The 13,705-nt window shown below is 30.6% G+C and overlaps 1 protein-coding gene across 1 annotated transcript; it reads right to left on the bottom strand.

Annotated features, from left to right (window-relative positions):
• Positions 1 to 2,810: 2,810 nt before the first annotated feature.
• LOC111707896 (calcium-activated chloride channel regulator 2) lies at positions 2,811 to 6,606 on the bottom strand (the record flags this gene model as incomplete). Its single annotated transcript, XM_023481079.1, is given in 3 exon segments — positions 2,811 to 5,243; positions 5,304 to 6,263; positions 6,466 to 6,606. Coding segments are annotated over 3 exon segments (2,997 nt in total), but the record flags the coding sequence as incomplete, so codon positions are not given.
• Positions 6,607 to 13,705: the final 7,099 nt, after the last annotated feature.

The following is a 13,705-nucleotide window of genomic DNA, read 5'->3' as shown; positions in this document are numbered from 1 at the left end:
TACCTGAACTACCAACTGCCGCTTCAAATTTGAACCACCGATTCAAAATTAAAAATTCAGGAAGGATTAGAATTTTTAACCGGAGGTAGGTAGGCACGAGGCAGTTCAGCGAACCCCGCAAATTTATTAAATTGGGTTCAAGACAGAATACTTTGTATAGTTCGCTATACGAACAATTGATTTTGCTTTGTTTAGGCCTATATAACTTCTATCAGAGCTTATATTTCTATCAGAGCTTATATTACAAAAAAATTAAATTACAGAAGAATTCATAAATTTTTGTGAAGCTTTGAATATTTAAAAAAAGTCTACTAACAATGCCTTGAATATTTAAAAAAAACTACTCAATGCCTTGAATATTTAAAAAAAGACTACTCAATGCCTTGAACATTTTAAAAAGACTACAAACATTGCCTTGAATATTTAAAAAAAAGAATACTAACAATGCCTTTAATATTTATAAAAAGACTACTCAATGCCTTGAATATTTTAAAAAGAATACTAACAATGCCTTGAATATTCAAAAAAAAAGACTACTCAATGCCTTGATTATTTAAAAAAGACTACTCAATGCCTTAAATATTTAAAAAAAAACTACTCAATGCCTTGAATATTTAAAAAAGACTACTCAATGCCTTGATTATTTAAAAAGACTACTCAATGCCTTGATTATTTAAAAAGACTACTTAATGCCTTGATTATTTTAAAAAAACTACAGAATGCCTTGAATATTTTAAAAAGAATACTAACAATGCCTTGAATATTCAAAAAAAAAAGACTACTCAATGCCTTGATTATTTAAAAAAGACTACTCAATGCCTTAAATATTTAAAAAAAAAACTACTCAATGCCTTGAATATTTAAAGAAGACTACTCAATGCCTTGATTATTTAAAGAAGACTACTCAATGCCTTGATTATTTAAAAAAGACTACTTAATGCCTTGATTATTTAAAAAAAAATACAGAATGCCTTGAATATTTAAAAAAAGACTACTCAATGCCTTGAATATTTAAAAAAAACACTACCCAATGCCTTGAATATTTAAAAAAAAAGACTACTCAATGCCTTGATTATTTAAAAAAGTCTACCCAATGCCTTGAATATTTAAAAAAAAGACTACTCAATGCCTTGAATATTTAAAAAAGACTACTCAATGCCTTGATTATTTAAAAAAGACTACTCAATGCCTTGATTATTTAAAAAGGACTACTCAATGCCTTGATTATTTAAAAAAAAGACTACTCAATGCCTTGAATATTAAAAAAAGACTACTCAATGCCTTGAATATTTAAAAAAAAAGACTGCTCAATGCCTTGAATATTTAAAAAAAGACTACTCAATGCCTTGAATATTTAAAAAAGACTACTCAATGCCTTTATTATTTAAAAAAGGCTACTCAATGCCTTAATTATTTAAAAAAGACTACTCAATGCCTTTATTATTTAAAAAAGACTACTCAATGCCTTGATTATTTAAAAAAAGACTACTCAATGCCTTGATTATTTAAAAAAGAATACTAACAATGCCTTGAATATTTAAAAAAGACTACTCAATGCCTTGAATATTTTAAAAAGACTACTCAATGCCTTTATTATTTAAAAAAGACTAATCAATGCCTTGAATATTTAAAAAAAGACTACTCAACGCCTTGATTATTTAAAAAAAAGCCTACTCAATGCCTTGAATATTTAAAAAAAAGACGACTAACAATGCCCGACTCTACGAAATATTTTTATAAAATATTTCTCCTTTTAAAGATATTTATTAATCATGAGCTAAAAAGAGATTAAATAAAGAATTTAATAAAATGATTAATATAAATAAACCCCTTCCTGAAAATATCATAAATAATAATAAATTGTGAAGAAATGGTGGAAAATCTTGAAAAGCAAGATAAATCAAATTCCATTATTTCATTATGCTTCACTTTCATTTTACCACGCAACTCTTCTTATTCGTAAATTTCTACTTTAGTTTCATTACTTTCATTCTATATATATTTATATTCATTGTTTTAGTAAAACATGAGATGCGGAAACTTTTGGTTTGAAGCGATCAAGTTCTTAATCCTTGTAAACCAACAACTTTTTTAAGCTACTGATTGATCAAGTTCTTAATCCTTGAAAACCAACAACTTTTTTTAAGGTACTGATTGATTATGTTCTTAATCCTTGAAAACCAACAACTTTTTTTAAGCTACTGATTGATTGTGTTCTTAATCCTTGAAAACTAACAACTTTTTTAAGCTACTAATTGATTGCGTTCTTAATTCTTGAAAACCAACAACTTTTTTTCAGTTACTGATTGATTGTATCTTTAGAGACATCTGGAAGACATTAACTTATCCGATGATTGACTTTATAAACAAAATACGGATTAGGGTTTTTTTAGAAGGATAAACAAAAGAATAGAAAAGTTCTATGTTAAGACGGGTTTTTTGCTTTATTATTATTCTTTAAAAAATTAAATCTAATTCTTTCATTTTATGTTGTTATTCTTAAAATTCTCTTGTAATTCTCTAAATTAAATATTGTAGATTTACAGGTTTTAATCTTTTTAAAAATTTATATTTTATAGCGTAAATTCTATTCTAATACGTGACACAATAATTTCAGAAATAATTCTCAAAGTTTTATTCTTGAGACTTTTTCTTAATTCAGCCTAATTTCTATATTCTATATTTCATATTCGCTTCAAAGTTTCGTTTCTATAATTCTTAATCTTCAGGTTTCATAATTATACTTAAAGCTCTATTCTCTGTTCTAATTTTCGTCAACCCTCCCCCCACCCTTTTTGAAAACAAATAAAAAGAACATATTACTTGTATTTTTGATATTTCAAATTATAATAAAGAGATGAAAATTTGTAATAAACGGTCCAGGTTTCGAATCAACAAGTTCATAGTTTCTACGATTATATATAAGAAAAGCAATTAAACATTTATGATTTTTATACATAGATACGACACTGGTTTATATGTTCTAAAGGAGGGGGAGGGGGGGGGGGTGATACCTTACGATTTAAAGAAATTATAAAAAAGTAAAGCTCGACATTTGGTTCTTGAATTGTGAGATCAGGTTTCAAAATTTGAATTTTATTCCCTTTAAATTGTCTACTTTAAGTCTGAAGACATCACTTGAAGTTTCACTTTGTGAGCAAGCTCCTCTGTTGAATGTTAACTGCTGGTAGTAAACTATCAGATAAACTATTTAACTTCTTTACTGCACTGTTTAGTGTTTAGTATCTGCTAAAGAACAATTAACCTCGGTTTCAGGGCTGACAATATTTATATAACTGGGTGTCTCAGGAAACCTAGAACCGTGTGGTTCCTGGACACCCTGTCTGCTATACCTGAGTACAGTTTCTTATCTTAAAAGAACTATCTGAGACGACATCAAGGTTTCTACATGTATCTGCAGCTGTAGTGTGCTGGGTAACATCTAGGGTTAGAAGAGGGTTCGGTTTAATCTCTCTCCGACTAAAAGAATTAAAATTACATGTTTCTGAATCCCAATCCCTTGATGGATCTGAGTCTCCGTCTCCATCCTCTCTTGACTTCTTGAGGATAGATTTGATCGGACTCTGCTCCGATTCCGTCCTGCTCCGCTGGTACTTAGGAATAGGTTTAGAGTAAATAGGAGATTTAAACTGATCACTGTTGTGCTCGGAGTATGTGTCTACAAAGGTATTGAGGTTGTGGTTGTGAGGTTGGTTGTAGTTATGATTGTTAAAAGAACCTGTATTACAAGGAAACAGTTTATCAGCGGAGCAAAAACTTGGTTCAACTTCACTGTAAGGACTCAGGGTTTTGTCAGTAATGAACTGAGAAGGTTTTGTATCTCCGTGTATGTTAAGATCTATACTTGAGAATCTGACAAGATCATTATCCTTGAATCCTGGATCTAAAGGTTCTGGTTCATCTTCTCTTCTATTTAGTTTCCTGCTCACAACTAGGATTAACATAACAACAAGAAATGTAAAAACTACAACAGTTACAACTCCAACAACAGCATACATGATAATCTTGTTGGGTTCCTTGATCACCTGGAACGGATTGAACAAACCTTCTCTGAGCTGACCCTGCTCTCTCAATGATTGTCCTGAGTGTAGAAGTGGAGAATAGGGTTGAGGCATGTATGCTACAACAATATTAGATATTTCTCCTGTATTACCTTGATTATCTACCCCCAGTATACAGTAGTATAGGTTAATATTATAATCCTGAACTAGAATACGATGGGATTCATTTTCTCCACTAGGTTTAGAACCACTAAATCCCTGAACAAGATGAAGCTCAGATCCAGGTTGAGAATATTTATAAAAACTGTTTGGATCCTGAGTATAGAAGAGTTTATAAGAAGTAGGTTTACCATCATCATAATTATCTCCAGGAGCTGTCCATTTAAACTCAAATTCTCCTTGAGATGATAAAACCTGAACAGTTAGATCTAATATTCTTGACGGAGGAGAAATATCCACAGTACTTCTCTGTACACTTGATATATGAAATATATACCCGGAGAATATTCTTGAGAACTCACCGAGTTCCTCTTGACCTGAACCTGACTCCAGGTAGGCTGGAGAACTAGGAGTACTGGATACATGGACGGATACAGTGTATCTACCCTCCTCCTGTATACTTGTAAGATACCTGGAGTAAACTCCGTCTCCTGGATAAATATCAGGATCCCCTGAACCTGGATCTACAAGAATTATATTGGTTGGAGGTATGGATAATCCAGCTCTGTTTATTCCTTCAATCTTTGCTTCAATCCTAGCATTATGAACAGGTTTCTGGTTGTACCGTAGTTCTGTGTATAGTATAACAGGAGTATCTGGTGTTACACTAGCATTAAACTTATCCTTGTTACTAGATATCTTTATATCTAGTTTATCATGGTTTGAAGATGAACTAGATGTAACTTGTATCACATGACTACATTGTAGTATAGGAGATGGTATTCTCACTAAACTATAATTCCATCTCATACCAATATTCTCAGGTATATCCCAGGGTACATTATATATAGTATAATAATGTAAACCAGCTGTGGTATCCATTAATGTTGAATATCTTGTTCTTCTTGTATCAGATAAACTCAAGGATTTAATATAACTTTCAGTTATTTCTGGGAAATATACATTAAACTGTGTATTTACACCTACACTTTTATCAATAATAAAACTATCCTTTTCTTCTCTTTCCATATCCATGCTTCCTTCAAATCTTCGCTCATATATCTGAAAAATATAAATATAAGAATATATAAATATATAAATGAAATATATTAAATAACTCACCAGTTGACTTGAGTAGGGTAGAACTGATGATAATATCTCTCTAAGAGAATCTACTAGGTTCATATAAACAGATAGAGAAGGTTTATCTTCTTGAGATTGAGTTGAAACCAGATAACTCTGTGCTCCAGTAGTATAAGATAATCTCTCCAATGGTATTGAAAGCTCTGATACACTGGGTTGAGGAATAGAGATTGTAAATATCTGAAGTTGATGTTTTGATGAAACCTGATTTAATTCTATCTCATCCTGGATTGTAAAGGATGATGAATCTCCACGACTAATAATAATAATAACTCCTCCTCTTGATGTACCAGATATCTGTAAAGCTTCAATTCCCTTCATAACTCCACATTTTATACAACTTCCAGTTCTAGGTGATAGATTATGCTTGGTTCGTATTGAGAACGCTAAACCGTTCCTGGTTGAAGAGATTACTCTGGGTCCTAATCTACCTACAGGATGGGAGATATGAGCATCATCATTGAATAGAACAAGACCAAGTTCTGTATCTTCAGGTAGATCATGGAGTATAAACTTCTTACAAGCTGTTCTGATATAATCCCAGTAATCTTGATGGTTCATCTCAACTGAGTTCTCAAGGAGAATAATAAACTTAGGTTGTATTCTCTTCATAATGATTATCTGAGGTGTAGTAAAGTTAGGATAGGAGATAGGTTTAGGTTTAGAGAAATCTTCATGTTGGAGAATAATATCCTTGACAGTTTTACCCAGACATTGAGAATATTGTCTTGATACAAGATCTAGGTCGGAGTCAATATCTCCGAATACTCCGTATCTAAGACGGAACCAGAGATTTCCTAATCTCCGTCCTGTCTCTGTAGAGTTGAGGAGAAGGTAGGAGTAAGGTATGAATATATTATCTCCTGGTTCTCCGCAACCTTGTCTTTGTTGAGTATAGGGTTGGGAACCAACAGATCCAGGTGTAATCTTTGTACTGTACTGTACTGTACTGTACTGTACTGTACTGTACTGTACTGTACTGTACTGTACTGTACTGTACTGTACTGTATTTACTGTACTGAACGGTACTGTACTGTACTGTACTGTACTGTAATGGACTGTACTGTACTGTACTGTACTGTACTGTACTGTACTGTACTGTACTGTACTGTACTGTACTGTACTGTATTGTACTCTATACCTGAAGCTGGCTGGATTCTAGGATAGTTTGAGTACAATGATCTTGAGTCCATGTACTAGGTACATAAACCTGGAACTCTTCAAGTAGAACTCTTTTATTTAAACTCTGATAAACCTCTCTACTCATCAACCCTAACCCAGCCTGAAATGAAAGTTTAGATTAAACTAAAATATTTCGGAAACTAAAAACCAATGGCATCTAAAGTCAATATTATTTTTCATTCTGGAAAACAAAACTACATTTATTTCCTAAAGTTAGTTAGTTACCTTTTGCTTTGAATCCAAAATAAAAAGGAAAGAAAACAGAAAAGTTTTTGATTTGATTCTTCTTTCGTCGTAATTTAGTGAAATAACAATTCTAATATTTTTGTTTATTCAATTGCCCGGAATGGTAATGGGGGAAGTGGGAATGAAATTTTATTTGTTAAATTCATAACGTATATGTTTTGCCAAGAGTAAATGTAGGCATGAAGTTGTATCTATATATTAGAAATTAATTAAACCTATATAGTATTCCAAGCATCCATCATATATTAATCAAATATAATTATAATCAATCTAGAAAATATATCCACTAATTGATAGAATCCACGAAAACTAATTTATATTATTAAAAGCAGAGTTTAAAAAAATAATAAATTGTTTGTTTAAATATGTACTAGACTTTAAGGACATTTTACGTCGCTATTTATACCTATTTCGAGGATTTTAATTTTTGATTTTAAAGATTTTCGATGAACATATATTTTGGGGTAAATTTCAATGTCGGTTTTAATGCTTTTTGGTACAAACAAACCAACAGATAGAAAACACAAAGGAATTGAGGCCTTGCCGCAAACTCAAATTTTCTAATCTCTATATCTTTGCAACCCGATTGTGCAAACCTGTGAGTTAATTTAATCTAACAAAATTCATAGATTGAAATACCTAAAAACGGTCTACGACATTGGCTTCCAAAGCTATAGAGTTTGTGGCAAAGACTCAATTCATTTATATGTAAATGTTAGCATAACTCATTCTTTCAAGAACTTTTTAAATTATCGGAAAAAGGTACGCCGTTCTAACAGCGTTTATCGAAGAACGTGAATATTAAACTGTAAAGACGAACTATAAAGCTCTAGAAATATGATGATTCCAAGGTTGAATTAAGTTTTCTGCCTTAATTATAGTCTTGTTAGGCTAACTAAATGATTTGGCAAAGAAAAAAACAAATTTACAATAAAAGTGAATCTTGAATATCAGGAAACAGACAGTACAAATTCTGTACAATCGTCTCTGAAGTCTCAGCCTTTGTGGGTAACCCTGTATATAGTTGAAAGTCAATAGAAGAACAGTGTATACATTATACAAACAAGAATTGTTTACATTTACATTTATTGCTTCATAATACATATTGACAATAATGTAAATGTTTTGTGTTTAAACACTTGATTATATTTTTACATATGTAATCCAGCCTGTAATATCAAATCTAAAAATTTATGTCCGCATGAGTGTTTATTTTTATGCTCTTAATTTTACTCAAGTTGTTAAACGTCTGTCGTCTAAAGGAATTGAGTCTTTGTCACAAACTTTGATTTTCTAATAACTATATTTATTCCACCTGATGGTATAAACCTTTCATACTTTAAACATAGATTTGTTCATCTAAAATAATTCATAGTTTGAAATATCTAAGGTCTTCGGCATGGGGTTGCAAAGATATAGAGATTAGAAAATCATTGTTTGTGACAAAGACTTAATTGTTTTCGAGAAAGGAATTGAGTGTTTGCCAGTAAGTAGATAAAAAAAATGTCTCATGTACCACGGAAATTTTGTAGATAGCAAAAAAAATCACTTCTTGGAAATATTTTCAATTGTAGAAGAAATCTTTTACACATTTATCTGTTGTATTGTTTGATGAACCCCCCTGTATATAAATGTGTGATTATATCGGATAAGTTTATTTACAAATATCCCTCTAGCATCCTTTACTGTAGATTATTATCTAATATACAAGGATTTATTTTCTATTAAACGAATCAGCTTTTTATAATTTATTCACCTTCTTTACAAATATTTTTCGAGAAAAACAAAATAAAGTTTTCCAGAGGTTAAAGTTGAAGCAAAGGGAATAGAAACAATAAAACTTAAATATGTAAAGATTTGTTCCTTACGCTTTGCGTCTTGTCTTTTAGGATTTATATAATGTACAGTGACACAGATTATTTAAGAATTGTGTTATTAGCGAATACTATAACTGCTTAAATCAAAGGAAATGAACACTTTTGTAGCTCTAGACATGTAAATTTTAGAATTTAAAGCACCTGTTTTTAATTTAACTTTTAAAGAAGTAATTGTCAAAGTGCTCATAGATTTATGCAAGAGAGCTTGCAATGGATCAATGAGACCTATGTTCTGTAAACTTTCAGATCTGGCAGATTTCACGACTTCAGGTTGATATAAATATTCCATCGTTAGAGCTTGAGGAAATTTTTCAATTCCTATTTATGAAAGAAATCATCACGACAAATTTCTTTTTTAAAGAATAATTGACACTGTAGTCTTTGTATTGCATAGCTGAGAAGAAATAATTTAAATCAAATTTTCTGTTATGTTTTTTTATTCAGTGCAGAACAAACTGGTTCAGTTATGTTTGAGATTTTCGAAACTAGAAGAATAATTTTTAAGAGTAACTCTGGTCTTATTTTTAAGTAACTTTCAATATAAACCTAGAGTGCCATGTCCGATTCACAATTTGTATGATATTTCATGCTCTTTAAATTAAATAATTTAAATTGTGTATCTCTATATTTAGAAAAAACAAAATAAATGGAGGAAATTATGTAAATAAAGATAATTTCATCCAGGTCATTGATCAGATATAGGTATAAAAAGCACCGTTCATTGTGAATCTGACGTTTGCCTCATTTGAAATTACAATAAAGATCCCCTTAACCTTAAACAGGCTGGGGGGGGGGGCATTTGGCGCCCCCCCCCATCCTGTCGTTTTTTTGTCCTAGCACTCTTATTTTTGACACCATCACCGTGATTTTTTTTGTCTTTTAATGAATAGTAATTTAAAGGATTTTTTGTTAATTTTTTTAATTTATAGTGTAGGGTACAGGGTGGAAAAAGTCCGGTCTGTGTTAAAAAAATCTAAAATAGCCCATAACGTTTTGTGAATAAAGCTACAGATCTAAAATCTATAGTTTTGAAAAGCCCTTCAAAAATGCATGTAGAAACAGGTGTCACACTTTGATATTTGTTTAAAACAAAAACAAAAATTTCCATTTTTTTACCCTTTTTATGATTTTTTTTTTCAACCCCCCACCCTTTATATGGTTAATAATACTATCCTAAAATTGATCTCAATTCATTCTGTTTTAAATTTCAAAATTAATTTTTGACTGGTAAAACATTTATTATAAGATTTATCATTTTTAAGATTACATCGAAAAAGATTGCAATTAATTACCTGTATATTGGCTAGAATTGTGTCACACTCTGAAGGATTAAAATGGTCTGATAATTGAACTATTATATTTTTAAATCTTCCCGTCGTAGGATCAAATTTGATACTTTGTGCTGTATTCACAATTAGCAAAAATGATATGAATTGTCTCCACATTGTTTTTTTTATAATTTAATCTCTTTACACACTAGAACCAATCCCCAACATCTTTCATCTTCTCTTGGACATCCACATTCAACTGTCCGTGAGTTACTGAGAGAATTACCGGTGAATCAGGTCACGTGACCGCAGTCTCCGGGCCTGGGTCGAGATTGCGAGATTTTATGACTTTTTTTTTCGCGGATTTTCTTGACGGAGAGGAATCAAATCTCTGTTTGATCAAAGAATTTGGTAATTATAAAGACGAGGCGTTGGAAATTTATCCAACTATTGTGTTCATTGTGTACGCCTGTACATCTGTATTTTGACGTCATTGGTTATTTTGGTTGTTTGAGAGTCTAACGATCGACATTTAAACCCTGGTTATTTGACACAATTGTAAATGTTTTGTGCTAAAAATTTTCAAAAATTAATGATATTAATTTGTATTTTAAAATGTATTTTATCATTTGTTGAATATGAGGATCGTCAGGTGAATTATACATAGCTGAATTTGTGATAAATTTACCCAACCCATCTCTTTTGTATCAATAATAGCCAATGATTGTTAGTGAAAATTTCCATATGTCGTCAAATATTTTTTCTGAGGTTCTATGGAATAGGATTTTAGACGATGAAGAAGAGAGGGGACCATAAATTTCCAATTTTATATACGGTAAATCAATTTTGTGTAAATGTCGTCTTCTGTTTAATCTCAGGCAAAGAAATAATATCGCGTAAATTAAAGTATTAATCTTACTCTTCAACTGATTTAAGGGGGATTATGTTTAAAAAATATCCACCATTAAAGAAAAAAATATCACAGAAAGTTTCAATAAAAAATCCGAATTAAAGGACGACTTTATATATTGAAGTCTTTTAAAGTTGATTACAAAAGGTTTGAAGCAGGAATTATTGTAGGATTTTGAAAGGCGGATTAAAGAAATACATTGGTGAAAATAAAACTGGGGAATATGAAGACGACTTTTAGACTCAATTTTTGATTAAATAGTTCAATGGACATAAAATACCACAATTGGGCAATGAAAATGCAGATTGTCTAAATTTCGTCTTCAAATTCAGGAGTTTTATGTTTAGAAATTCAATGAATAATTCTGATAAATTCATGTTTGTCAGTGCCACTGCCAAGCAAAGTAACATGTTTGATACTTAACTGCCAAGCCAACCAAGAGTAGGAGAGTCTGCGTTTACAATACCAGCAGATCCAAAAATAAAAGAATGTGCATGAAGGCTCTTTACTTGGATCATATGAATTCCTTACGCTGAAAGATCCCAGAGTGTGTAAAAACTATTACATTGTTAAATAAAAATATTATGACGTTATATTTTTCAATAATTCATTTAAAACAGGTAGAGAGAGAATTCAATCTTGAATGAAAAAGTAATGAAATAATTGATTACTGTTAAAAAGTACAAACTTGCATAAAAGATATGAGAAATTGATTTTCTTCTTATAAACACTTCATACACTTCAAACCAAAACTAAATGTTCTAAGGGACTGATAGATGTACTTTTGAGTTGCCAACCCATTAAAGGTCCTATCAACAACGGTACCATTTAAACATTTATCTGGGTAAAAGTGAGGAAGATATTGTCGTTAATTCATCTTAAAAAGTGATGAATTCTGTAAATTATGTTAATTGTTTTTGTTACGTAAAATCCACTAGTCACTTTTATGGACGTCAACAGCGTAAAAAGTACTGAATTATTAAAGAAGACGACATTTGTTACTATAGTTGGCTCACCCTCAAAATGGTTCAAATTTGCGTACATTTTCTCATGCGCTATCTTTAATTAGTAAAGTCGTTGTGTTTGTTCACGAACCTAACCTTCTTAATTTTAGCTCAACAAACTGATAGAAATAGATAAAAAAAATGTTTTAAAAAAGATGGATTTGATTTATTTTATTTCATATTTTAGTGTAAAAATTAACTTACATAGTGGACTCCTTGTCTTTACAACTGAAAACGTCCGAAACCACTAAAATTATATTTGGTCCTTTCCGAAGTTTTTAAAAACATTTTTTTAATTATTTAAACCACTTCAATGTAAAGTGTAAAATTATTTGTAGTCTTTGTTTCGTGTCATAATGATTTTTTTGTTTGTATCTTAAATAAGATGTCGAGAAGTTAAACTGAAAACTGTTTCGACTAAATTACAAGAAATTATAACTTGGGGAAACTTCAGGTTTTTGTTTACAAACAAACCCAAGGAACCAGCATATAAACTTATTGCTGGTTAACAGGTTCAAAAAAGAACATATCTTTAGCCGAACTTTTTTGTTGGAGGGGGGACCATGGTTGAAAGTGAAGACAGTTTTCAGAAAGAGTTATTTTATGCAATATCTTTATTTAACCTCAACAATTAGAATATTCATTATTCAAACTTTGACAAAATCTCACCAAAACTAAATTTCCTAATTGATGCATTAATAAATTATTAGATTAACTAATTAATTAATTATCTTTCGTGAAAACTCAGAAAATAAAATCTTCTTGCTGCAAAATGAAAAGCTGGTAGAGGTAAAATTAAACATAATTTTCTTTTTTTTCTTTTATATCTGAAACGATTTTCTTTTCTAAATACAAATACAACTACAACTACAACTACAACTACAACTACAACTACAACTACCACTACAATTTTAAAACAACAACTACAACTACAAGTACACGTACAACAACAACTACAACTACAACTACATCTACAACTACAACTACAACTACAACTACAACTATAACTACAACTACAACTACAACTACAACTACAACTACAACTACAACTACAACTACAACTACAACTACAACTACAACTACAACTAAAACTAAAACTAAAACTCAACTACAACTGCAACTACAATTACAATTACAACTAGTACTACAATTTTACAACTACAACTACAACTACAACTACAACTGCAAGTACAACTAGTACTACAATTTTACAACTACAACTACAACTANAAAAATCAAATGATGAAATGAACTGGATTTTTAATCTATTTTTTTCAGTGTTCTTTTATTTTATTTCTGGATCTGACAAGATAAGATGGTAATTTTGTGTCTGCTAATAAACATGAAGAAATAGATTGATTAGTGCCACCTCAGCTCACCAATATATAACTACAACTACAACTACAAATACAACTACAAATACAACTACAACTACAACTACAACTACAACTACAACTACAACTACAACTACAACTACAACTACAACTACAACTACAAATACAACTACAACTACAACTACAACTACAACTCCAACTACATCTACGACTACAACTACAACTTCAACAACAACTACAACTGCAACTACAACAAAAATTAAATCTGCAACATAATTATATGTAATATGTATGTCTTTACGATATAGAGATATAGCCCAGGGTTATTAAAAATGAATAATACTTAAATAACGATTCCTTGAATACGAAAATATAAAAGTTTTAATTTTGTTTTCTGTGGAAAAACCTAGAATATGGAAAATAAGAAAAAGACTTAATAAATTTCGTACCTTTGCAGAGGATATTAGTTCCAAAACTAACACTTGGTCCATTTTTAACACTGAGTGTTAAAAATGGGCCAAATTTGCAAAGTTATCTTTATATTTCCTTAAATCCAAGAC

Source organism: Eurytemora carolleeae, unplaced genomic scaffold, assembly GCF_000591075.1.
Source record: "Eurytemora carolleeae unplaced genomic scaffold, Eaff_2.0 scaffold595, whole genome shotgun sequence".
Classification (NCBI taxonomy): Eukaryota; Metazoa; Arthropoda; class Copepoda; order Calanoida; family Temoridae; genus Eurytemora; species Eurytemora carolleeae.
Note: the sequence above shows the minus strand (reverse complement) of the source record. Positions and strands in the feature narration are given on the sequence as shown.